Source organism: Fukomys damarensis, unplaced genomic scaffold (assembly GCF_012274545.1).
Source record: "Fukomys damarensis isolate Sample0158 unplaced genomic scaffold, DMR_v1.0_HiC HiC_scaffold_5, whole genome shotgun sequence".
Taxonomy (NCBI): Eukaryota; Metazoa; Chordata; class Mammalia; order Rodentia; family Bathyergidae; genus Fukomys; species Fukomys damarensis.
Window position 1 is genome coordinate 5,274,974 of NW_022900917.1, and position 27,141 is coordinate 5,302,114.

The 27,141-nt window shown below is 45.8% G+C and overlaps 1 protein-coding gene and 1 pseudogene across 2 annotated transcripts in view; both read right to left on the reverse strand.

Moving 5' to 3' along the window:
• The window catches only part of Mtbp (MDM2 binding protein), a 67,329-nt gene that overhangs the window by 16,663 nt on the left and 23,525 nt on the right, over window positions 1-27,141 (reverse strand). For both annotated transcript variants that reach the window (XM_033759853.1, XM_033759852.1), the window contains 5 exons: window positions 14,260-14,433; window positions 12,614-12,721; window positions 7,520-7,681; window positions 3,164-3,170; window positions 2,878-2,988 (listed from right to left, as the gene is read on the reverse strand). In XM_033759853.1, coding sequence (XP_033615744.1) covers window positions 2,878-2,988; window positions 3,164-3,170; window positions 7,520-7,681; window positions 12,614-12,721; window positions 14,260-14,433 — 562 coding nt within the window. The remainder of the gene's footprint in view (window positions 1-2,877; window positions 2,989-3,163; window positions 3,171-7,519; window positions 7,682-12,613; window positions 12,722-14,259; window positions 14,434-27,141) is intronic.
• On the reverse strand, window positions 14,357-21,697 carry LOC104859128 (annotated as a pseudogene).

A 27,141-nucleotide genomic window follows, 5' to 3' on the forward strand; every position in this document is an offset into this window, starting at 1 on the left:
GTGTAGGCATCAGACATTTCACCAGGGCCTTGCAAGGCAAACAAGCTTCCAGATCTAGAGGGGTTAAACTCAAGCCTTAAACTCTTTACTCAAATCACAATACCGAAGTGCTGGAGGTTGAATTCATGACAGGGCTGAGAAGGTAAGAAAGAGAAAGTGGACCCAAGAGCTCAGTAAGTTTCCAAAGGGCTGAACTCAGCAGGGATGGCGAAGCTTTCAGAGCTTTCAATGCTAACAAACAGCGGCTGCGGCACACACGTCAGGCTGCACGGCTGAACCAGAGCACAGCCCTTGCTGAGAACTAGGGAGACAGACACAGAAACGGTAAGACCTGTCTTCTCTGGCCAGCAACCCGCGGCGGGGCTCTACTTCTGTGTCGCAGGAGCGGGCACAAATCGAGGTGCTGAACCAAGACCCGAACACAGAACCGCGCTCCCACACACCCCGCCCATGCCTCTCATCTCCGAGTTCTTAAAAACACCAAAACTGCCCTGTACCCCACCTTGGCGTAGGGCGAAGGGCCCACTCCGCCTGCCCCGTCCCCCGCTGCGTGCCTGGAAGCTCCGCCCTGCACGGCCCTCCCCAGCAGGAGCCAGGGGACAGCAGGTGGGGACCAGGCCCAAGGGGTGGAGAGGAAACACCACAACCTGCACACAGCACCGGGGCCCTGCCGCTTACAGACATTCGGGGACCCCAGCAACAGCTGGGGGGAGCAGGAGACCATTCAGAGCACCAGACAGTGAGCAGAGAAAGTTCTACCGAGTATCTTTACAGTATCACCCCCATCTCAACATAACTGCAAGATCGTGTGCTATGAAAGAATAGGACAGGAGTACAAGAAAATGTGTTAGGGACCTAGACATGAATCCCCCCAAAACGTTCAACAGAAAGGAAGACGGCAGACCTAAGGAAACATCTACCCTAGGACACACAGCCAAAAGACAAAGAAATACACTGTAGGGAGAATGACCAAAAACATCCCCCCACTTTGGTACCGGGGATCGAATTCAGGACCTTGCTCTTGTGAAGCAGGTGGCAGAACCACTGTGCTAAATCCCTGGCCCTAGAACAATCGAATTTTTAATGTAAAATATCCAGGATGTTTAACGTGAATTAAAACAGGTATTTCAGAGAAGGAAGAAAACTGAGGGGTGACTACTGAAGAAATAATAAAGTCTCTCCCAGAGCTGAGATCTCTAGACTAAAACATCCTACGACCATGAGCTATGGTAATTTCAAAACAGTAAGGAAAATGGAAAATTCTAAAGTTTTAGAGAGGAACAAAAACCTGAGCTGGCACCAGGCTCCTCTTTAAGATAGGAAGCCCAGGAAAATCCCGAACCAGTCCAGGCATGCGGGGGAGCACAGCCCGGGGTAAGTCAGCTGCAGGGGAGAAAGCATCGGCCCAGCCCACCTTAGTGGGACATCGGGGAGGGCCAAGAAGAACTGGCCTAAGGTGAAAGGAGACAGAGGGCCGAAAACCGGGGGCGGTATTCACCTTCCGGAGGGAGGGCACAGACTGTCCAAGCCGGGGCAGGACGCAGAGGTCCTCCGGCCTCCCTCCACGCCCCACCGTCTTCGGCTGTGAGCGCTCCAGAGCTCCGAGGGGAGGCCTTGCTCTTCCTGTCCTCTTCCCAGGCCGCCTGTGACCGCCCCCCGCCTCCCAGGCTGGCCAGTGGGGTTGGGGTCTCTCCTCCTCCAGCCCAGGCTACTTCCTCTGGGGAATTCCGAGCCAGTGCAGCACTGCCCAAGCACACTTTGAGTTCTTTTCTCTCCAGAACTGCGCCCAGCATTGCAGCAGTCTCGCGGGGTCCCCAGTGAGAATCTCACGCACTGTGTGGTGAAGGCCAGCGGTCCACGCTGCCCCCTCCCCCTGTCCAGTCCGTCACAGGAAGGCTTTTTCTGGCTTAGCACCAAAATGCACCGCAAAGCTGTCCTGTTCTCTACCGTGAGGCCCCTGTCCCTCACTTGGCCCCCAGAAGTGATCACCTAACGGATCTCTCTGCCCCGTCTCTCCCTCTGCGATCCGTATGTCAGAAAAGAGCAAAAGTCTTCTCCAAAAGCAGACCCCATCCCTCTTGGCATAAACCCCCAAAAGTGTTATCAGAAGCCAATGTTCTTCACCCACTCACCTCCCAGGGCCCCCAATCCTGATCACCCACCGGCTCTCGTCCATCCCCACCACGAACGCAGCCACCGAGCCCGACCCCGTGTGGGCTTCATGCCCAGCCCAGAGTGGCTCCCGAGAGGCACACTTACTGGCCTGGTTACCTGCTCGCTCGGGACCAACTCTCCGCCCTGGGGGACACTGCTTGTGCCGCCCCCAGCCCCTGGTCGGTGCAGCCGTGAAGAAAAGGTGTGGCAAGTCATAAAGGCCACCGACAGAAGAGCTGAAGACGAAGGTGTGACTAGCAATGTCTGGGACTGGGGCAGGAAGACGGCTTTGCTTCCCCTTTTCTCAACGAGAACGCGGCACTTCGTCTTGCTGAGGCTGAGCCAGGGAGCCAAAGCCGCAGCAAGCCCGAGCGTGTCCGGCCTGGGTGGGCAGGGGATGTGTGAGCGGACACAAGACGGGAAGCAAGTGCTCACGCCAGGAAACCACACCGCGCACGACACTTAGCACGCTCCCAGGCGACACCTGCTCATGCACTCACAGGTCCGGAAGCCTGTACCCCAGTGTCCACTGTGATACCCGCACCCAAAAAGGGCAAAGAGAAGGCAGAGGAAGGCGAGCACTCTCCTGCTCACTGATACACTTCTCCTGAGCATCCACTAGCGGAGCCACGAACTGCTTACACGTCACAAAAGTCAAGGGTTAGCAAAGTTCCCTGCAAAAGACTGAGCTACAGCATCACGTCTTACGGACTCAAATGTTACCTCATTTTTTGTCTGGCTTTTTCAAAAGTCTCCAAATTTTGAAGAACATGCTTTTCTGGCCATTCCAAGGAACTGGTTTCCATTAGGCTTCCAGAGTTAGGTTCTACTCGAAGACTATACTACTTTGTTTTTGAATTCTAAAACTGTCTGGTTTTAAACATTGTTTTGAACTAGTACATATTGGTTCTAATAATTGGCTGAAAATGACTGAGTCTGAGCTGTTTAATCATTAGCCCTGACAGAGATACTTGTTTTAAAATTTGGAGTGATCTTTTAAAAAAAAGAACTGGCGGCTAAAGAGAAAGAAATACCCATAAGAGCTGAAAAGAATAACACACTGAATTTTGCTACATAAAGCGTTATAAATACAAGCAGACAGATACCTACATACATACCGTGTTGGTCACACAGGCCTTGATTCAGGCCTTTATTAAAGACCCCTCTGGGGGCCTAAACTGTGGGAAGTGCCATCAAGAAGTTTGTCGGAAATGAAAATAAAAGTTATTTAGAAAACTGAAAAATCAGCACAGTTAGGACTCATGGAATAAAAGCACACCGTTACTTTTAGTGAAATTATTTCTAAATGAAATCGAGGCAACTCTGTAGAGAACATACTGGAGGCACTATGTGATTCTCATGCTACAAACAGGAATTAGTACAGGTAGAATTCCAAAAACAGACTACTTTGCTCTCAAAGGTACACTAGTAAAATGACAAATACAGGGGTTGTTGTCTCAGGTAAAGGCTACTTTAGGGATAGTCCTTATTTTTAAATGAAGATGCTGTAACATACACATCCTCAAATCACTAACATTTCAAGTGTTACTCTGCCACTGTCCACCTCGGTTTTGTTGACTTGATTGGCTTAAGATGGTCTAGCAGATCAGTGCGAGTGCTGGGTGTCTCCAGTGGGCCACAGGCACGTGACGTTAGGGGCCACCACGGTCCAGGCACTTTCCCCGCAGGCTCTCTTTCCTACCCTCGTAGCTTCCTGGCTGCCACAAGTCAAGCAGCTTCTTCCACTATGAACCTCCTGCCTCGGAGCCAGCCAGCCACATGGAGAAATGGTTTTCCAATAAGGGGAAAAAATCAATAGCAATTCTGCACAATTGCATGCTGTGAATTCATAAAGGAATGGATGCCATCTTTTAAAAGAGTATTAAATTGTCTTTAAATATTGCAATATAATGAATTTTTAGCCTTGCCTATACAACCTAAATATAAAGGACATAGGCTAAATATTTAAGAAGGGGCAGACAAACATTCATAGATGTCTCATCTTTAATAGAATCCTTACAGCAAGTAAAGCACAATAATTCATCTGAGGGTCAGGACACTGTTTCATGCTGACACCAGAAAGGCACAGAAAGGTTCTTTGAGAAAGAAACCAAGGAGACAGTTTTCAAAACTTTTTAAAAAAATGTTATTGCTACTGGTGAACAAAGAAACCAAACCAACACCTAGGAAAATAGAGAAGGGACCTACAGAATCTCAAGTGACACAGACAGAAAGGTAGTGGTATCACCCGTGACAGGAAGTAGTTAATGAAGATAAGCTCTGATCTCGTACACCTAAATGTGAGTGAGTCACAAAAAAATCACATTACCATAGGCATGATCTGTTTAATAAAATGAGAATTACAAGTGCATACTAGAAGACTCGTTTCTAAATGTGCGGAATAATAAAATCATGACCTTGCAGGGTGAGCCAGCACACTCATCCCTGCCATGCCCAGCGGTGCCTGTAAAGGAGACCGTCACTGTACGGCTAGCACAGACATCACGGGTGCAACTGAACGATCCCGCCAACGCTGGCCACGAGTCACGAAATGGTCGGATGAAGGCATTTTCTACATGTGACTTGTCACCTGTTACACACACTAGAGTTCTGTAAAAATGAGCCGAGCAAACACCTTAGCAATTGTGCCCAACTCCTGAGGTGTGTGGCTGCAAACAATGGATCACGACAGGAAGCCTGACCTTGCTGTTTCCACGGGAAGTGTCAGGTACACAGAGACACTCACTCAGATCAAAGCTACCAGCACGTTAAACGCCCTAACTTCATCGCTGCAGCCACGCTTGAACTGACAGCCCATCAGGTTTCAGCTCGGGCTCTAAACATCTTCAGTTTTTTCATTCATTTAACGAGTATTTCAGGAAGCTCCCCAGCCCTGTGTGCCAGGCACTGTGCCAGGCTCCACGGATACCGCAGATGGCCAGTAGGCATGAGTTTACTCTCAGAGAACAGGGCTTGGAGGGAAGACAAACAAACATTTTATAAAGAATTACACCAATAATACGTAACCAAATGGGACAAGTGATGTGAAGAAAAACTATAGGGAACAGTACAAGAAATAACGTAAGCGGACCAAGGTCTGAAAAGCCACTCTTTGAGATACATGCACAGAGCGACAATCGGTGAACTGGGAAGAGCTGCGGGCAGAGGACACCGCAGGAGGGGTCGTGCGGGGGAAGGTGCATGGCCTCAGCAGAGTCAGGAAGCAGACCTGCCACTGGGATGAGCACGAGGCCGGCAGCCCAGAACGTCGAGGATGACACAGCGCCCTGCGCAGAACCACAGTGCGTGGAAAGGACTGGGGGGCAGGACACTCCGGCAGCTGGGCGGCAAAGCACCCTGAGGTCCGACCCCCCCGGCAAGCTCCCGGGTGCCCTCCCACCGTCCAGCCCCTCCATCTCCGGTGCCAACCTCTCTCCCGACCTCACCTCACCACAGGGTGTGCTGTTTCTCCCTTCTACTGATGTGAAGGTCACTCGAGGCCTCCATCGAGTCCCTGGCTCCTACCAAGCCTCCTGCCACGCCCGGCCTCGGTATGGTTCGCCTTTCTCAGTCTACGCTGAGCTACTTCACCTAAACCGTGCGGCACTTACTTCACAGCAGGCACCTTTCGAAGTCAGCTGCTAGTCATTAAGTTTCATCTTCACAGCCACCGTCCTCTCCCAGTTACAGGTCAGGAGACACCCACGACCCCAGACCCACAGACGGCGAGCTCGGGGCCAGCCTGCAACCTGGCTGTCACCGCAAGTGGTGCTCCTGCCTCGACTCACGCACGTCCCCATCCATAGCACCCTCAGATGTCCCCGGGCCGTTTGCTGCTGAACTGCGGTAGGACAAAGAGCAGGCATGGGGACAATGCAAGGACCACCGAGCCTCCCCGACACCTGTGTGCCAAGTGCTTCCCCTGTACCAACTCCTTTCACCTCACCAGGGCCCCGGCCAGTGGCTGCATTGTTTTCCCTCTTAGGGCTGGGGGAAAAGGCATTCAGGTTAAATAATCTGCCCAAACCCTTCAGCTAACAAGTGAAGACCCCGAGACTGGACCCTGAATAGAGTCTGTGCTCTCACAATGGAAGGCACCCGTGCTGCCTTCGTATCTTGTTTGCAAATAGATCAGAGCCTTATTGAAAGCCGAAGGCTGGGCTTCTCCCTTCTGCGCATACCTTCACGGTATCAAATACAAGAGCCATTCAGAAAAAAAGACTGCTAACTTGATTCTCTGATCGCTTCCTCAATAAAATTATTTTCACAAAATAAAAACCCCAAATTGCCCTCTACACTTAAAATTGTGCGAAGCGACCTTCAAATGCCTTCTTGGTAGATACCGAAAAGCTTTGCTCTATTCCAATTCACACAACAACACAATCCAGGAAAACAGAAATCCAATTCAATACAGAAATGATTTCGTGCCTCCTCGGTGTAATCTGGTGACTGTTCCAGCCCTAATGAGGGCAAATGTGATGCATCTTATCACAAAAGGTTCTCTTTGTAGATTCTACTTTCCTCACTCTCTGAAAACACAGAACAGTAGAAATCCACCCATTCTGGCAGCTTAGCAAGGCTAATAAGAAAGATCACCTTAAAATGCTTCTCCTGCTGCCCAAAAACAATTACACCGAACATCCTACTGAAAGGTGTTGTCAAAAAGTCTGTGATATCTAAATAAGTACAGAGCACATAGGCAGCACGATCAGAAATCAGAGTGAAAGTTTCAGTTTAACGAATTACAGTCGAAGATCTACTGCCCTGAGTTCCGCTCACTTCCTCCCGCTCCCCTCAAACACACTAATCCCACTGCTCTTGCCCCTTTCCGAAGCAGCTCTGGACCCCTCTTCCCGGAAATGTCCTCGATGTCCTGAATCGATTCCAGTGTTTACCTTTCCTGGCCACTTGCCCTTTGCTGGTGAGCTGGAAGTTCCACGCTGCCAGGCCTGATGGATCAGACGGAGGAGGCACAGGGCCCCATGTTTTCACGAGGCTGCTTTTTCATGGGATGGCACTGGGCAGCAGCACTCACAGTGGACCACAGCGTCCAGAGAGACAGACGCTCAGGAAAGAGCACCTCCAGAACCGCTTCCCAGAGAGGCAAAAGCCACGGAACAGTGCGTTCAGAGTGAGGGCGGATTTTGAGGGGGCTGGCGATGTGCCTTTGACTATCATAGGTCGTTAAAAATGTAAACATCACTGCTGATGGTCCCATGTCATATACACATACATATACAACAGGCATTATTATTGAAACTTATAGAACGCATTTGGAGTTGACCAACAGATCTTAAAAGCTTTAATAATAGCTACCACAGATGCTCCAGACAAAGAACAAAATTTAAAGCAATAAAAAACTTACCATTTAACACAGCTGAGGCTTTAGTTCTATTGATCTGTCTTAGAACTGTTTCAGGAGTAAGAGCATCAAAATGATGAAGAAAGCGGTCCCTGGTGAGTCTCAACAGACTTTTGAGCTCATCAGCAGAAAATGCTGCAGGCCCCTTGGCCAACTTTCTCCTTTCTGGAACACAAATCAATCTAATTAACCGTAAGGCTTTCTTTCGAGTCTCTCTGGAGTTCATCTACTACTCTGTCATGGAAGATATTTTCAAAGATTAAACAAGGGGCCAGGGATGTAGCTCAGTGGTTCTGCCGCCTGCCTCGCAAACACAACATCCTAAGTTCGATCCCCGGAACCAAAAAAAAAGGTTAAACAAGTGAATTTCTTCAGCAAATCAACATTCCCAGGTAGGCACACTTTCATTTTAATCTTATTTGAACATAATGACAGAATTCCAGTTATGTGAGATAAGGAGAAACAGAGTAATTTGTTAACACCAAAAGATGACATATAATAAAGAGAAGTTTATAGAAGGTTTTAGAAATATACTGCAGAGCATTAAAAATGGTCATACATTGACACATATATGGAACTAAAACTTGTTAGACTTTTTGGCTAATTCTCAAAGACTAAAAGCAGGTCAATAACAGAGAAAAATGATAAATAATGACACTGTGAAATAAAGTTTGGAAGACACAAATGGCAGCCAGGTGGCGTTACGCTGCATTCTTAGGTGTCCCCTAAAGCCTCCTGCGATCCCACAGGCAGGGCTGTGGCAGGCGGGTAGAGTCAGGAGGCGGGGTCTGCTTGGAAGAGCAGGTCTGGGGGCAGGGCGGAAAGGGTCCATCTCCCTCCCTGGCTCCTCTCTTCTCTCTCTACTTCCCATGCTCCATGCCGTGGGCAGTGCTCCTCCGCCAAGCCCCTCTGCCTTGCAGCCAGCCAACTATGGACTAAAGCATGAGCCAAAATAAACTTCTTCCTTAAGTTGAGGGTGTTGGGCATCTTGCCCTAGCAATGAGAAAATGATTAGGGTACCCGATAGAAGAGTGGCAGGGCAGGGGACGGTCACCTTGGTGCCATCCCAGCCCTAGGAGGCACAACTGAGGTGCCAGAGGCTGGCAGAGGTAAGGTACTGCCCTCCTCAGGATTGGCTATGCTGGTCCCGCCCCTGGCCTCCAGCCCTCACAGCCCAGCAGCTCTGCTTCCGTTTTTGTTTTTTTTCAATAGTCACAGACTATGGGACATCAGGTATACTGAAAAGTAACACTGAAGCTGAGTTCACAGTAAGGGATTAAACGCAAGTCTGCGTACACAGAACTGAAGGTCAGACTCCAAGCCCTGCCACCGGAAAGCTGGCAGCTGTGATGCAAGACTAGAGGATTCTGCTTATTTATACAGTTGTAACAACGCGACCTCGCCACTGACTTGCCCCAGATTCACAGCTTCGCTGTAAGAGGTCACTGGAAGGACAAGCGAACGCGGTCTTTGTCTACGCCAGCTGGGAGCTGAGGAGGATTTGAAACTGCAGGCTAGAGTGGGACGTCCCACCAGGAATCGCCGGTCACCAGCAACAGAAAGCAAATTAAAAGTGGGTGCTCTTGAGAAAGGCAAGGGGGCGGGGGTGCAGAAGTGTACACGGTGCCATCTGAGGACCAGGGCGGAGCACGAGACCGATCTGGCAGGGCAGTGGGCAGGCGGGTGCCTGGATTCTTACACAGAGGCCAGGAAGCACACAGGGGTCACCTGGACAGAGGACTCGGGACGGAGTGAGTGGAGAACCCCCAAAGCACAGCTCTGCAGCAGAAGTGATCTTCACTGGCATCAAGAGAAAGGGAGAAGAGGTCAGTCAACCTGGCGATTCAGGGCCAGAGGGTTCCCAATGAGTATCAGTCACTGCCTTACTGATGCTAAAACCAGATGTCTTGTAGATTTCCCACATAAGTGCACCACAACTTAACAGACCTCACACACCAGGATTCAGACCACGAATGGCGGACAGAATATTTTGTTTGGACAGTCCTAATTTAAGAAAAATTATAAATGAACATGATTTTTTAAAAAATTGGTAGTAACTTCAGTTCAGTAAATACCATTCTCTTCTGGAAGACATGGCTGATTAGGAATGTTCAACTTTTCAAAAGACAAGGAACACCAACCCAGAAGCTCCAGAAGCCTGCTCTTCTAACCGGCTGTGAGAATAGTTTAAACACGGAGGAAATCCCTGCTGTCTCTGGTCAAGCAAGATCCCCCTGAGGTACACTTTGTGCTACCTTGAGGACCAGAGCTGGGGAGGAAGAAGCCATGTCTGCTTGCTGTTCTGTCTTCCACGCTGTGCCACATAGGACCCCTATAGCTACAGTGCTGCCTTCTACTTCGCAAGGTATTTAGTGTGGCTAGTGGAACATACCAAATAAAGAATATTCAACACCTCTCAGAAGAGAAAAGCTGCATAGACACATTATTTAGATCTTTTGCAAGAGACAGAGGGAGGGGAAGGAAGGAGATGTAAAAAGAATTAAATAAAAGATGGGTAATGGGAAAGGGAGTTAGGTCTTCTGCAAAAGAGAAGGGGACCAAACGAGATTATCTTGCATCATACTAAATATCTAAACTTTTTCAGCATGCTTAAACTTTTTCTTGAGAAGTCACTGAAACACAGTATCACAAAAAATCTGAGGAAGTACAAAAAGCTGTAAGTAAAACAACATGTAAAATACAAAACTTCCAATTTTATATATCATCACTTTAAAATTATACTAAATATAGTCTTCAAAATAAGCACAATTAATGATGATTTAAAAATTAACCTCTAACAAGTTTTGTTTCTGCATCCTTGTAAGAAGCAATGCCCCAGTGGGCTCAAATTTGAGGGAAGCTTTTTTTCCTCACTTGGCACTGGGCAGGGAAACAGAAAATCAGTAATCTCCACGTTTTGTCTATAATTTTGAAGAAATCTTTCTGCACAGTCCATTCTTCCTGTGAACTAAAATCACCCAAGGGAGCTGCTGCTGGACTCGGCTTCCGCCCGTGCAGACAGATTCGCCGCACACCTAAGCGAGCCGCCCTGCGGCTGTGCAGCCCCGCGCACACCGGCACCCTGCTGGGCTGGGCTGTCACGCTGGTTCCTGTGCCCCGGGACACGGATGGGCCTTGGCTAAGCCTGGGCAGAACAGCTGTCTGCACGGAGGATCTCATCAGAAACGGTCCACGGGCCGTTACGCCGCGCCGTGACCGAGTGCTGGGCGCGCAAGTTGGCAAGGAGCTCACAGACGCCAGAGCTTGCGGCTCTGGAGCTTCCCTGCCATTGCCCGGAGCTGGGGAGCCACGCAGCTGCACATCTGTGGAGCCCGCCCGGCCCCAGCCCGGCCCACCCTCCTCCCCGCTCTGGGGGCAGAGACCTTGCTGCAGCTGTCACTGCCTTCCTCCCCTCGCGACCCGGACCGCGGCCCTGCCGGAGCCTCTGGTGACCCCAAGGAGACTGGATGGGCTCAGAGCTCGCAGCTCGGCCAAGCTCCCAGGGAACAGAGAGAAACAGAAAAAAGCAGAGAGGCCAGGAGGCGAGGACAGAGATGCTGAGCCGGCCTGGGAGCCAACACTGCCACCCAGCACTGGGGCTGAAGCGGAGGTCGCGGGGACTCAGAGGCCGCGCTGGGCTCCACAGAGAGTTCAAAGTCAGCCTGGAATATGGTGCAAGACCCCGTCTCAAAACACAAAAGACAAAAGGAAAGAAAAGAGGAATGGAACAGAGATGCTGAATATAAAGTGCAGGACGCTTACGGGGAGGAAATCAGGCCTTGGCGGGAACTTGGCAGCGACAGAACAAGTCCAGAAGTGAGTTCTATGCGCTCTGATGTCTGAAATCCGCAGCCCACACTCCCAGCAGCACAGCACGTCAATACACTCTGGCGCCTACGTTTTTACCGAAACTCATTGGCCCTCCTAACTGCATTTGCCTTGAATAAACGTTTTTTTATTAAAAAATGAAGAATATACAATCACCACGGTTCTACACAACTGAAAATGTCAGTACTCCTCTTGTTAATAATTAAGGCTCTGTATTTTAGAATTGTCTTCTATTGAATGAACAGACCACTGAATTTAAGGTATTTTAAAAATGATTTTAAACAAAAAATATTATTTTATAATACATACCATTTAAATATTTTTTCTACATGAAACTAAGGTCTCATGATTTTAATGAGTTTCTTGGAAATCATATATCAATGACACGCTTAAAGTAAGTTCATATTGGGCCACAATGCGTGCTTAAGGCTTATTAACAAAAATTAAGACTAGTAAACTAAGTTAACAGAGCAAAACCCTACAATTATGATCCTGCAAACAAGCCTTACCTGGGCATGGTAATGCACACCTCTACCCCAAGCACTCTGAGAGGCTGAGGCAGGAGGATCACAAATTGAAACCCAGGCTTGGCAATTTCGAGAACCTGTCTCACAATTAAAAAGGGCTGGGGATGCAGCTCAGTGTGAAGGACCTGGGTTCAATTCCCAGGACTGCTGGAAAGGAGCAAGGAAAAAAGGAATGCAGGAAGGGAAGAAGACGGGAGGGAGGGAGGGAATAAAGGGGAAAAGTACTAATTTCCCAGACAAGGAAAATCCATGACGCCAACTTCTCTCAGTATGAGAAACGAGCTTAAGTTACCATCACTGATGGTCACAGTTACAAGTCTACTAGTCAATGGTCAAGCAACAATTTCTCTGGATTTGCACTTTCTCCCTTTGCGGTCTCTACCCTCCAACTACCAGAACTATACAAAAGGCTTCATATATAGATGTAGATATAGACCGTGTGTGTGTGTGTGTGTGTGTGTGTGTGTGTGAGAATAATTAACTTCTGTGTCCTTTCTATATCATACAATCAAAAACAAATTATGAAACACAAAATTTGCCTGGCAAGACATGTGTTTACATGTTAACAGTGACACATGAATCAACAGGAATATTCCGAATCTGGTGAAAGAAAGTTGCAGACCTCTTCTGCTGCACGTCATGGGTATGGAGAATGGGTGTATAAATGAGTGTGACACCCAGAAGACAGTATGAAAGCAAGAGGGCAAAGGAATGGCCGGTATCTCAGCCAGACGCTACTCACCCAAACATTCCTTCAACACCAACGCTTGAGCAGTGGCTAAATGCTCCTCTCTCTGTACAACCTGTTCCCCAGAGAAATGCGGAAGTGCTAAGAGGTCAAAAGGACCACCTGAAAAACAGAAAACACTCGACAGGGAAGATACTGCTATGTGAACAATTAGTGTTCCATTCCTAGCCATGTGTTGTGATGCAATTTAAAAAAAAAAAAGTCACTCGCCTCTCTTGAGCTTATATATTTCAGAGTGACACTAAAGCAGGAGAAATCAGCATATTACATTGTTTCCCATTTTACACTTTGACCAGATTCTTAATTCTCTGTGGGAAATGTAGGCACCAGAGCAAAATTCCTGACAGCATATTTTCACCAATCTGTTCAGAATACACGAGGGAGAGAGTTGCCGTCTCTACAGGTTCTCCCAGTCTGACCCCACGATGAGCCGCCCCACGGCTGCTCCCCTGAGGGTCCTGCCATGACTGTAACTCATGCAGGATGGTTTCCGGACAGCCCCGCTGGGCCAGCCTCTCGCTACCTCCCAGCTCTCCACAGAATGCTCCACACACCAGGGCTGCACAACTCATTTATGGAGCATCTCGGGCTTTGTTCCTGTCTCCCCTACAAGCTGAGGTCTTTGAAGCTTCGCCCAGTGAGTGCCATGGTCCCGAAGGGACACAGACACAGGTCCTATCACCTCTGGGTTCTCCCAGCTACACTATAAACTCCACCTGCCCTGCACAACGTTCCCAACACGGGGCACCAGCTCACAGGGGACCTAGGGTCTTCTGAGCACTGCTGCCTATTGCTTACTCGTGACTTGTCGTGCACAAGCGTGCTCTGTCTCACTGGACTCAGATCAGTAAGCGGTGCACACAGGGCCTCAGGGAGCTCAGCACTCCCGGAGCTGGGCAAAGCCTCAGCACTGGGGGCCTGCCCTGGGTTGGTAACGAGGTTTGGTAAAAGTGACATCCAGGGACCTGCAGCCTCTTAGCGCCACGGCAGTACAGGGGCAGCAACCACGTAAGAAGTCAGACCATCTTGGGACCACAATGCTGAGAGGAAGACCACGCCGGTGGTGGGGAGTTGTGGGGAGGAAATCAGCTTCCGTCTGTTCCCACCACCCTAGTGCAGGCACCAGTGTGGGGGTGAAGAGCCGTGAGGGGCACCAAGCCCTGCGGGGTCTTCCAGACTCTAATCCCCGCATCCTATGTGGGACTCAAAATGGAAATATCCAGCCAAACCCAGGCGACACAGGGGACCAGGGCAGATGGTGGTTCTCATGCTCGACTGGGCAGGTGGGCAGGCAGCAAGGGAAAGACAGAGAGGTGAGCATAACACAGGAAAGGTCTGAGAGGAAGTAAGTAAAATGCAAAATAAATTCTAGAAAAATAATAATGTGTAGTTAAAGCAGATGATACCAAAACGTGTTTGGAAACAAAGGTTGAATTTTAAATTTTATTACACTTAATGCAAACTAAATTAGATCTTTTCACTTAAAAATATACGATACTTAAAATAAAAGGTAAATTACTGATAGAAATCTAGTGCGGCGAAAATAAGTCAACGAAATATTTAATCTTTCTTCTACTCAAAACCACACAAGCTAATTCTACACACACAGCCGGAAATGCCCTCGCTCACTTAACACTTACTCAGTTTGGCATCCGCTGTCAGTGTTTTCGTCTTTCCCAGAATGGCGCTGAGTGCGAAGGCGCCATTGATCTGGCTGGCGGAGTGAAGCAGGGTGGCCCTGCACCTTCTCCTCGCCCCACCGCGCAGCAAGAGGTAAAAGCTCGCTCGCTCTCCCTTCACGTCCACGTCGGGAGCTAAGGAGAGAAAGGGCCCGGATAAGTACGTGAGACGCAGCCCAAGACATGGCCGTCACCGGCCAGAGGAGATGGACAAGGCTCGAAACAAGCTGGAACTCGACTCATCTGGGGCCCGTGGTCGCTCATTTCACTCATTTCTCCTCATCTCTTCTTTTTTAGGCTTTTGAGACAGGGTCTCACTATGTAGTTGAGACTGACCTAGAACTCACTATGTAGTCCAGACTGGTCTCGAACTCACAGCGATCCTCCTGCCTCAGCCTCCCAAGTGCTGGGATTACAGGCGTGCACCACCACGCCCCGCTCTCTTCTTATTTTATTCAGAGAAATGACTGTCCTTCTTGAGCCTGGAAGAGTTGAGATTTCCTCTCTAAATAAAAACAAACAAGGTCTCTGGCTTAGAAGACATGAGACAGAATTGAGGGTTGGTCTTCTGAATTATCAGGGAATCCAAGTGAGTGTTTATATATTGAGTACCCAGGCCCCTTGCCTGGCTTTTCCTATATAATTCCCACACGTTTAGAAGCTAGACAGCAGAGGTGAGCCATCTTTTGGAAATATGGGCAGTCTTAGAAAAGACTAAAAAAAGCAACACGGGGGTGGCAGTCACCTGGGGAAATAACCTAGATCTCCCTCCAGTGAAGGTCTCAATCGCTGTGCTCTGCAGCAACACGGGGGGGGGCGGCAGTCACCTGGGGAAATAACCTAGATCTCCCTCCAGTGAAGGTCTCAATCGCTGTGCTCTGCCCACATATCTAACTTTTCCAGTCAGATTCCTGGTTTTCCCTGTTAAATGTGAACAGCCAGAAACTGCGGGGCTTGAAGGCAAGTTGCTATTATGAAAGCCAGAAGCAAAATGAACAAGAAGAAAGCAACCTATGGGAAACAAAGAAAATGCAGCAAACAGAAAAATCTTAAAAACAAGCAAAGCAGATGACTAAAATCCTCTGAGGTGTGACACCCCTTAAGAGGAGGAAGTCACAGGAGCTCGCAGGTGAGAGCACTGAGCAGAAGAGCCGCGTGACTAACCACGCTGCACAGACGTCCAGAGCTGGGCGTCTCGCACAGCTGGCCCCGGGGCCGCCGCTAGGCCCACGCCGTCTCCTCCTTTTCATACGCAGCCCCTTGTCAACTACCAGACATTCTCCTCTCTGCTTCCACGAGGCTGGCTATGTAGACCACAAGGACTGAAAGAAACTTTGGGGTGGGGGGTACTGGGGATCACACTGAGCTAAATCCCTGGATTTAGCCCTGGAAGGAACTTTTGTAGGTGATGATGTTTATGGCACAGGCTGGTGGTTTCACAGCTATACACTCATTCTGAAATTCATCAAACTGTACAGGTTAAATTTATATAGCTCTTTGTATGTTAATCATGAATTAAAGTAATAAGTACGAAAAAGAGCTCATGGAAATTTAAATTAATAAAGCAGAAATAATACTCCAACTAAATGATTATAAAATAGATTTTCAGGAAATCTATAAGAAAGTACAGTAAACAATAAAGAAACGGAAGACAAGGGAAAGATAGGGAAACCAAAACAGGCAAAATAATATGGAAATAGGATCTACAAAAAAAAAAAGAACGTTAAAAAGAATAGATCAACAAGATTATTATAAAACAAAAAAAATATTAAAAAGTAATTACAAAAACATTATCTTGCCAGGCATAGAGTAATTCCAGTTCTCAGAAGGCTGAGGCAGGAGACTCACAGCAAGTTTGAGGGCAGCATGGGCTAAGCAGAGCACAAGGCCAGATTGGACTATATAGTGAGACACTGAATCAAAACAAAATAAAAAACAGAACAAAATTCTCCTTCCAAAAAGCATATTTCCAGGCATTCCAAATACCCAAATATGAATTAAAACATGCATTATCATAAAAAATTAGATGAGAATCAACCAAAAAGAGCAAAAGGAAAAACCTTCATGAAGATGAAAAGAGTCAGAGAGCCCAAAACTATGGAACAAATCTAGCAGTAAAACTAACCAATCTGTGGGGACAGACTCCTTTCCTATATGTGATTTGATAGAATACTGTGCTACACACAGTTCGACTGGGAAAGGTGATGACATAGTGACGGGATCACTGGTAATGCAGAGTCCCATACAGAGACGGATGCAGGGTGTGGTGAGGACGAAGACGTTACGGAGCTAAAACCCTCATGTTCTAAGAAAGAACAAGTGGCAATTAACACAAACACCCGATTTTCAGATCTAGAGTTAAAAACAGTCGCTTCTAGAGAAAAGGAAATGCTGAGGAATAAGAGCAACTAATTTTTAAAATATCTTTGAAATATAATCTCCATAATGTATAATTTACCTACTTAAATATTTGATTCAGGAGTTTTTGGTATATTCAGAGTTGTGCAACCATCTTCAAAATCTAATTTTAGAACATTTGCGTCCCCTCTAAAAGAAAAAACTCTATAACCATTACGTGTGACTGCTTGTTTTAAATCAACACTTGCAACCTGTTGAGATAACTGACTTTAAATTGTGCCACAGTACTTTAAAAAGACAGAAAAACAAGTTTCCCCAACCTAAGCAGTCCCCTTAAACTTCCCCTCCCTACAGCTGTTGTTCTTTTTTCTATTACAAGTAAAATTAGTAACTTTGACCCTGTATGTAAGATTTCACAACCTGTCGTTCTCATAAGATCCTATTTTTATCCAACCAAGGGAACCAAGATATGCTAAGTTACAAAACTGTCACAGCTTGACTAACTGCCTTTGTTTTGCTTCTGTCCAGAAGTGTCATGGTGTTAGGTAGACCACAGTCCCTCTGCAACATGTATAAAACTAGAACTCTTCCTTTGCTCAGGGCTCAGCCTCTGGACATGAGTCTGCTGAGCTAGCTGGTGCACACCTAAATAAACCCTCCTGTTTCACCCACTGGTGTCTCTGATTTCTTAAATTCTGCAACAATATGACTTTGACAAAAAAAAAAAAAAGGGGAAGAAAAATGAGCTAAATGTAAAAAAAAACAAAACTCAAAATTTAATTTTACTCATCAGTTATACTAAAAGGATGAAAGGTATAGAGGTAACAGCATAGCATATACCACCACAGAGCCATGATACTTAGTTATAATCACTTTTCTATACTCATATCTGCACATACAAATTATAGGTAACAGTGAGATCAAAACTAATGTTAAAGCAAGTTCCTGAAGCACAGATGAAGGACACTCATGAAGAGATGCTCAAAGAACTGGATACTAGAACACCTGGGATCACAATCCACTGAATCCTGAAGTCAGCAATTAAGAAAAAGAAGAAAGTGTCAGGAGCTACGGCAAATGCAACAGTGAGAACTAAACTAGTTACAGTACTCTCGGCTTTCTGCCGGTCAGGAGTATAACCTGTTCAACTTCATACCCCAACGGTTTTGTACTTGGTATACAGTACTTGGTATATCAGTGCTGTCTGATTCAAAATGGAAAAAATTATAGAGATAACCATAACATAAGCATTGATAATGAAGGATTTAGACTGACAGTGGGACAATGATCTGGAAGTGAGGGTGCAAAACTAAGGACCCACAGAGGCAGGAGGGGTCTCAGAGTACGGAGCCACTTGAACAGAACAGGGAGCCCCACAGCCAGCTCTGGGCCCCTTCAACAAGTTTGACTGGTTTGCTGGCTCATCCCCTAGGCGTTGCATCCCAGTCAGAGTCCTTCCCTCCCCACAGCTTGTTCGCTCCTCCCTCTCATCAAGCCTTTCAATGTTTTCTTAATTGGTTCCATCAAACCTTCATGCATTGCAAATTTGCCCTTGCTTCCTTTCGTTGCATTCAAGGAGTCTCCCTGGGCAAATACATTTGCTCTGACTGACTGAACCGACTCACAACAATACAGCAGTTGGGGAAAACCGCCTCCCGCAAAGCACCCAGGTCTCTCCCACCCAGAGATGGGAGCAACGAGCCCACTGGTGAGCTTCCCACGGGTCCACAGTAAATGAAGAAATGCTTATTCAGGAAAAACACTGCTCAGACAGGGTGAAAACTGTCAGCTGAGAGCACTGTGGCCATGAGCTGTGTCTTCCCAGTCTACTCCCACTTTGGCTGGATGGAAGACACTACTGGAGGCTTCATGGCCAAGAAGATGAGTCACCTTCTCCTTTCCACTCCTCACCAGGCCTAAGGATGTCATGGGGGGACGGGCTGGCTGCATTTCCCATCTCCCCAGTTCTGACCAGAAGAGGCCAACTCCTCCCGAGTGTGATGAGACTTGAGGGCCTTCCCTTCTCCACCAGGCACCACCCCACGGAGAGGACAACAGGGACCCAGAACCCTCAGCTCAGCTCTCAGTAAACAAAAACAAGCAAATGATCTAGTTCACTTCAGAGAACCAGGAAAGATACCTAGGAAGAGCCATCTGGTATCAGAATCTATTGCAAGGTCTAACCTCAAAAATCACCCAGATTTAATTGGATCAGCAATTCAAACGGCTGTAAGCAACACAGGCCCCAGGGCAATGTAGAAAACAAACGAATGAGTTAGAAGTTAGCGAGATCTAAGGCTGAGTGTGCTAGTAAATGAGGTGGACAAGGACAGAACAGGAAAAGAGCAAGTGAAAGATCTGCCAAAGCCAAGGCTGAAAGCGCCTGCAACAAGCCTGTGTTCTCTGCAAGGTAATGCCAAAGCCTCTCCACTGAGAACAGAGTGCACTCACACAGCCGCCAACCCACAAGGCAACAACAAAAACCAATCTCGGAAGAGGAGAGCAGAGGACCTAAAATATCAAAATTACAAGACAAAAAGACAAAGGAATATGTGATATATAAAAACAAAACGGTGAAAGAAAATGGCTGAGAGGGGACAGTTGTGAAACGGACTGATACTTCACAGCAAACACACACATGCTGTGTCCAAAGAACCACACGGACCACGCTTAGAGAGAAGAGAAAGGCATGCTGTCTGATCAAGTAAAGAATATAAATAAAAAGATAGATATAATTTTTAAAAACAGCCAAATAAATAATAGCGTGAAAAAGCACAATAAACTTAAAGGGCTGTAATCTGCACAAAGTATGTGTTCCCATCGCAACGCAAAGATTAAAAGCTAATAGATACCTGGCGAATTAACATATGTTGAAACCAAACAACATGCAACTAAAAATCACAAGGGAAATCTTAAAATACCTTAGGATAAATGAACATTTAAAAATACATTAAATGTATAAAATGTAGCTACATCAATGTTTAGAAAGCAATTTAACACACCTACTTTCATTACAAAGATCTCAATCGAAAACCTAACCCTCTACCAAAAGATACTGAAAGAAGAGGAAAGCCAGCCCTTCCACTTCCCGGTTTGTACTCAGTAATTTTCAACCTGTATAACCGGCTCACAGCGGCAGTATCCACTCACAGGGCCCCTCGAGGTCAGCAGCCCACATGGCCACAACCAATGCATGGATAAACAAAACGGGGCACTCCGCACGAGGGAAGTTATAGTCCTGGTGCCTGCAACAGTAAGAGGAGCGGGCCTTGAAAACGTGCTGCTGGGTGACAGAAGCCCTCCGTGAAGACTGTTGATTACACGGCTCCATTTACACGGAGTGGCTCCCCCCGGGCGGGGAGGGAGACGAGGCCCACGGACGCAGCTGGTGAACGCACGGCCTCCCCGGGGAGATGAAGATGTCCTGCGAGTCACTACAGGGACGGCTGCACAACTCTGTGATTATACAAACTTCTACTTCCTTGTACACAGCGTTATGGTATGTGAATTGCACACCGATGAAGCTATTTTTAAACATTTTATTTTTAAATAAAAACAACATTAGTCACATATAATTTTAGCTATATTAATATAGATTATAAACTTTAAGAATTAGATATGAATGACTTTATATTCTACCAAGAATAATGTAGGTTATGGCAGCCTGTTCAGGGGAATTATTTAAGCCCCGCACATTATGGATCTCTTCAGACAATCAGACGTCGTCCCTGAATGTTTACACCGGCACACGCAGATAACATTAACTAAAAGTGAGTCATATGCTCTCTTCCGCGGCAGATGCGCCCCTCTCATCAGACATAACCCCTACATTATTTTACTTACACAGTGTACAAAATTTAGCTTTTTATCCACCAGAGGTGTCTGAACTCTCATTGTGGAAAGCTCAAGGAGCAGAAGACAACAGCAAAATGCCGCTCTGCACTTCGTATTCTTGGGGTTTTTTACTTTGGTCTAAAACCTCAACTTACAATCAAAACGGCATCACTCCGTAGATTTAGCGCAGAGCGGGAGGGCAGACTGCTGGGGGCGGTTGCGCAAATCCCAGAGATCAGAGCGCGCTGTCAGCAGCGAAGCCCTCTGCGTTGGTGCTTTGTGGTGCAGAGCTGACGAAGGTTATTTGAATTTCTCCTCTCCTTTTCCCCCGTCTTTCGGACTGAGAACTTCCAGAGAACCTCTGCCTTTGTTTCCCTTTCGATTAGCTCAACGAGTTCCCGGCAGCAGCCTGGGTCGATGAGGCAAACGGTTTCCAACTGTTCACTGTAGCCTTCACTTTCTACAACCCCCGATCAGTGGCTGGAGCTCTTCTTCCAGCATTTCCCCTTCTTCACAGGAAGGATGAGCCACGCCCCGTGTGGGCTCGTTGTATCCTCATTTCTCCGTTAGCTGCTTTATTAGCTCCGGAGTCTGCTGTTCGTGCTCTCTGGGTTTGACCGAGTAGAGGACGCCCTTGGTGGCTGTCCGATGAGGATGACAGTGTACGGTCTCTCTGCCTCTGGGTCCGCACATCTGTCTGCCACGACGGCTGCAATGTCCCTAAACACCTGCTCCACCTGTGTGTGACTCTCTCCATCTGACACCTGAACCTCTCCTTTAGTCAAAAATTTGCTTCCAGGCTTGCTTGGTCACCTGTTCCAAACGCACTGATGAGATCCTCCTCCTTTGCAACCTGACCTCTAGAAACATTTACATCGCTTCTCGGCCTTTTGGCTGAGATCAAGTGTAGAAACATTTACAAACACCGAGTGGGTCTGCCGAACCTCACTGAGGTCTTTTTCCTGCCACTCCGCCGGCCCACGACCTAGTTTTTGTAGCGGGTGACTTGGAAGCGCTTTCCCGCACGCTTCATCCGTACCACGGCCACACTGGTGAGGCAGATCTGGTTGGCGGGGTGGAGATCTGCACGGTGGCTGCTCACGGATCTCAGGTCCCGCAGGCCAGGGCAGATCTGCGCCTTGCTGGGATCACCCGGCGGCTCGCTGAGCTGTGAACGACCGCACAGCACGCGGCGCAGGGTAAACATTTTATCCTTGTCTTAGCTATGTAAAGTTCTGCTCATAAAATGAAAGTTCTCCATAGTAGAAAACTATACAACATACAAAAGTTTTTTTAACTATAGAATTTTATATATATATACACGTATGCACATTCATTTTTCCAAAAATGATAAAAAACTACTATAATTTTATTATAAAAGCCATATTTATTTCACAGATATAAACATAGACTGCGGGTAAAAGCCTATTCTTAATCAAAAGTACATGCAATCATTTTTGTAATTATAATAATTCTATTCATAAACAGCAGCATTAAAATGAATTTAAAGTTATTACAAAGGAAAAACATTTATTACCATTTTAATTTAAAACTATGGTTTGCCAAAAAATAGTGATCTTAATTATTTTTTTATTTTAGCACTTTCCAGGGCTGAGGATTTAGGTCAGTGGTTCTGCCGGCTGCCTCACAAGCACAAGGTCCCAAGTTCGATCACCAGTACAAAAAAAACAAACAAACAAAAAAATTACTATTCTAGCACTTTCCCAACTCAATTATGTTTCTCTTTACTACGCCATCCTTTCCATAATTACTTGAAATCCCACTACCTTTGGTAGCATTTTAATTAATTACATTAAAATTACAGGTGAGGTGTAATTACAGCAATCCTATTTTCCTCGAAAGAAAAATATTCACTTTATAGAACTTCCTTAACCATAATGACTCTGCAGTCACTTAAAAAATATTATTTGGGATTCAGCAGGTGTCAGTTAAAATATCGTTTATGTAAATACTGCAGACAGCAACAGATTCATGATTACCATAGTTGTTCAGTTCTCATTAGTCTTCCTAAAGAAATAAGGAAAGTAATTATTTAAAAATTCTGTTTTCAAATGCTGTATTCATGATGTGAGCCTTGCAGTCACCTGGGACACACACGCACACTGCTCAGACGTGCAGCTAAAGCAGGAGCTGAAAGCACCAGCTTACACTAGCTCTGTCAGTTTTACACGTTAACATACATGCCACAGTGAAGGCCCTGAGTATTTCATCTGCAGAAACCCTGCTTATATAACAAAAAAATCAAATTACACGTCAAGAAGTTTCTTAGTGGCTTAAAAATCCTCTAACACCCCTACCTTTTTTTAATCGAACCCAACAATATAAAAACAAAATCGTATTAATCTTGAGCAAAAATATTCCATGTGACGTAAAAGAAAAACAAGTATTCCAGGAAAACTGGGGAAAAAAGACATTCTCGTTCAGTGAATATTCTGAGTTACTGATAATTACCAGTATAAGTAATGGGAAAACAATAAAATCAGATTATCCAAGAAAATGTGGCTCGATTCTAGGAACTAAAATGATGGTATTGTTGAATAGCTACTTGAAGCCTTCTGCTGTGAAGATTACAAAAATATAAAGGATTTATAAATTCTACCGTGACTGTTAAGTAACGTAAGGATCATAACTGCATACGTTTCCTGTTAAAATATAGTAAAACACACCATTGGAAAGCAGCAATGACTGCATGAGCTCTTCGTTCAGATATTTCAGGATCTTCCCATACAAATAATGACTTCTTTATTGTTCTATGGACACAGAAACCAGGTAAGATTGGACAGGATAAGAAAAAAAAGAGCTGCAGAATTCACAGTCTTTTCCTTTCATTACCATCCTGCTTCTCCGGGTAAGGAATTAAAGCCGGAAGCCCTGTGACCTGCTGGCTGAGCGCCCACCCGGCCAAGAAGCACACTTTGGGTGTGTCTGGGTGGGTCACAGAGAGGTCACCTCAGGTACCGTCTGGTCCCTCACCCTTTCCTCTCCAGCACTGATCCCAGCTCTGCTCCCTGCCGGGCCCTCCCACCATGACGTCTCTGCCTTGCAGCCAGCCGACCCTGGACTCGATTCCCTAAAACCATGAGCCAAAGTAACCCTCTCATTCTCTAAGTTCTGGGTGTCAGGTCTGTTGTCCCAGGGACAAGAAAGCTGACTAATATAACACAAGCAACAATTCTCCATCCTTTCTCTGCCCCAGAGCACCTAAAGGACTTTCCAGTGACACAGACTTTCCAGCAGAGGGTTGAAGACAGCAGCCCTGAAGGCAGGGGTCCTCAGTCCAGGGTGCATATTTGAACCCCTTACAAACTATTAATGCCCTGGCTCCACCCAGATACCTGATTGATTTGTCCTCAGGTGGGGCTCACCTGAGCTTTTTTCAAGGTGAATGCAGTGGTAGCTGGTGTTATGAAACACTGAACGAGGGAGAGGAACAAAACTCTACGTTTAGGTCTAAAGACTTTCAGGCAATGCTTATGAAAAATAAGCCCCAAAACTCACTGCAGCATAATTTATACAAATACATGTACCTACATCCACAACAGATATTTAAAGTCTGACTTTAACAAAGCTGGAAAATTTACATAATTATCCATCCCACACTATAATTCAGTTTTGGAAAACTTCCAGCACAGGTTTTCAGTCCATCTTTCCTCCCTACCATGGCCTCAGACAACGAATGCTCTGCTGTCTTCTTGTCTTTTACAGAAATTTCATGCACAGTAAGTGATCATATAATACATAATCTTGTCTGACTTTATAAACTCAGCATGCTATTTCAGGAACACCACAAATTACATTGCTGAGTCTTCCATTGTTTGGGGAAAAAAATGTAGTCACCAGTTGATGGCTATCTGTGTATTTTCCAATTCTTAGCTATTATGAATGATGCTTTTATAAACATTTGCCCACAAGTCTTTATACGAAGATCTGTTCTCTTTTCTCCCGGATAGATAACTAGGAATGAAAATGCTAGATTGCATACTAAAGTGTAGGTATAACTGCCCAACTATTCTCCACAGTAGCTGTCTTATTATACTCCCACTAACAATGTGTGAGTTTTGCAGTTCCTCTACGTCCTCATTAACATCTGACGGTCCCTGTCCTTCATCACAGTCATCCAGGGACTACGTTGTTAAGATCACAGTTTGGTTGGAATTTGCATGTCACAAAAGACTAAAGATCTTGAGCATCTTTCCAGGAAATTTATTAGTAATTCACCTATCTTCTTTGTGAAATATCCACTCAAGGACCACCTTCTTTTGGTGGATTTACATCCCCGGTCCTTTTTTATTTTGAGAGAGGATCTCTCATTGCTAATTTGCCCAGGCTGGCTTCAAGCTTGCAATCCTCCTGCCTCAGCCACCCAAACCCTTAGAATTACACTCCAACTACTAATCAGCGTTTTATTATTGGATGGTAAGAATTATTTCATGTATGTGTCTTTTGTCAGATATGATTGGAAATACTTTTCTCAATGAATAGCTTGTTTTTAAATTTTTTAGCAGTGTTTTTCAAAAAGTAGATAATATTTGGCAGATTCTAATTTCTAGATTTTTTTTTTCACTCCGTGAATTGTTTTGGCATCTGTTATAGAAGTTTTACAGTTGCAGTTGTTGAATTTGGATATATTTTGAGCTCATGTTTATGGACAGAAGTCTACATATATAGTCTAAAAAACTGTAAATCTACGCGTGTGCGTACATAAGTGCGAGCCCTTCTGTGGGGTTCCGATTCTTCCTGCTCGGCGCCAGGAGTCCACTCTTCCTAGGGGCGTCCTCACCGCTTTTCGCGCCACAGGTCTGTGTGGGGCCCTAGGCCCACAGCCTGTCTGGACAGCTGTGGGGGCTCTGCTTCGCAGTACTTGTTCAGTGCCAGCTGGTCGGTTTCCTTATTTCTAGTCACTTGGATTAGATCTTTTTGTTTCTTGAGGTTGATGATTAGATTACCAATTTTAATCTTTTTTTCCAATCTACAATAAGCATGTAAGGCCTCCTTAATACTTCTTGGCACTTTTCCATACGTTTGACGTTTTGTTTTTATTTTTTGTTCAGTGAAAACTATTTTCTAATTTCCTTTTTTCTTTTCTTTGACCTATAGGTTATTCAGAAGTGTGTTCGTTTCCAAACACTTGAGGGGATTCTCAGGCTTTCACTGTTGATTCCTAAATTAACTTTACTGTAACCGGAGAGCATACTGTGCATTATTTCTTTTTTCTATCCTTTTAAATTTACTGAGACTCATTTCTTGACTTAGTATATACACAGGGCCTGTCCCGAAGAAGGTTCCTGGCTGAAAGAATACTTTGTCTCTGACATGAAAACCCATTTTCAAAATCTTTGCCAGAGTGCACTGGTTTTCAAGATGGAGATTATTTATAGATCATCCACACAGTATCCTTTTGACCTTTGCAGTTTGGCCAACTATTCTGAAACACATTCACAGGCCAATTTGAGTACTAACAGAGCACACGCTTCATCATTTCAGGACACCGCCTCAGTCCTTATCACTGCAGTCCCTTTACAAACACTGTAACTGGACTTTTCTGTCAGAAAAAGACATGATTTTTCTCAGAGAACCTTTAAAAGTTTTTCCTTCACAAGAAATTCTGTTTTTCACAAAAGACGCGACAACAAACTCAAGGTTGTAGAGCTGCCAGGCACCCAGAATTATAAAATTATCAGACAGCATTAACTTGCTATAAGAATAAATGTCAAGGCATAGATCAGAAAAGATCAAGTTCTTCAAATTCTTTTCAACAGAAGCGCTACATGACCTAACAAAAGATGGCGCCTGGGATTGGGCGCGTGCGAAATTGTTGGGAGGGCCTGCTTCTGCCCTGTGACATTAGAGAAGCTTGGTGATACTTCTGCACCTAAGTTTTGTCACTTGTAATAAAAGGAGTTTTAGAAATTTAATTTTCAGTATTGTGCTGAGAATGAAAGATAATGAAGCAATGCCGGCGATGCCAACACTGGTAGATCGTGCTGTGGTTACCTCCCTATGACTTGGACTCTGACGATGAGGTCTCATTTTTTTTGGACAATTTCATAAAATGTTTCCGTGAAGAGCCAGGCACTTTTCATTATACACTTGGCCTTTCAATACAGATTTTATATAAAGAACTCTTTCCTCAAAATAAAACAAACAAACAAACAAACAAAAAGCCGGGGATTTAGCTCACTTTCCTTAGAAATAAAATAGGGGTTAGACAATTTCTTTAGTTCATATAGCTTTTGCATTTTTCTATATCAATAATTTCTGAGTGTTTCACTGAACAGCATGTTTAAGAAAGCATTCTTTTGCTACTAAACAGTGTAAATTCCATGGAGAGGAATATAAAGTCTATCTCCCAGAGCACCGACCTCCAGATTATAGTTGCACACCTGATACACAGTATCTGTTCCACATTCAAATAAGTGAATGAAAGATATGAGTGAATGAATAACAAGTGACAAAGCGGTAACATAGGAAATGGCTGCAGGACAGTATGCAATGTAGTTTGGAGACCTGGCTCACGTCTGGGAACAGCTGGGTATAATTCAGCAGAATATGGAGGAACAGAGCTCTGGCTCGGGGGATCTGAGTGTTCCTGTACTATCTGGGATAGGGAAAGATGCCAGAGGGTACAAC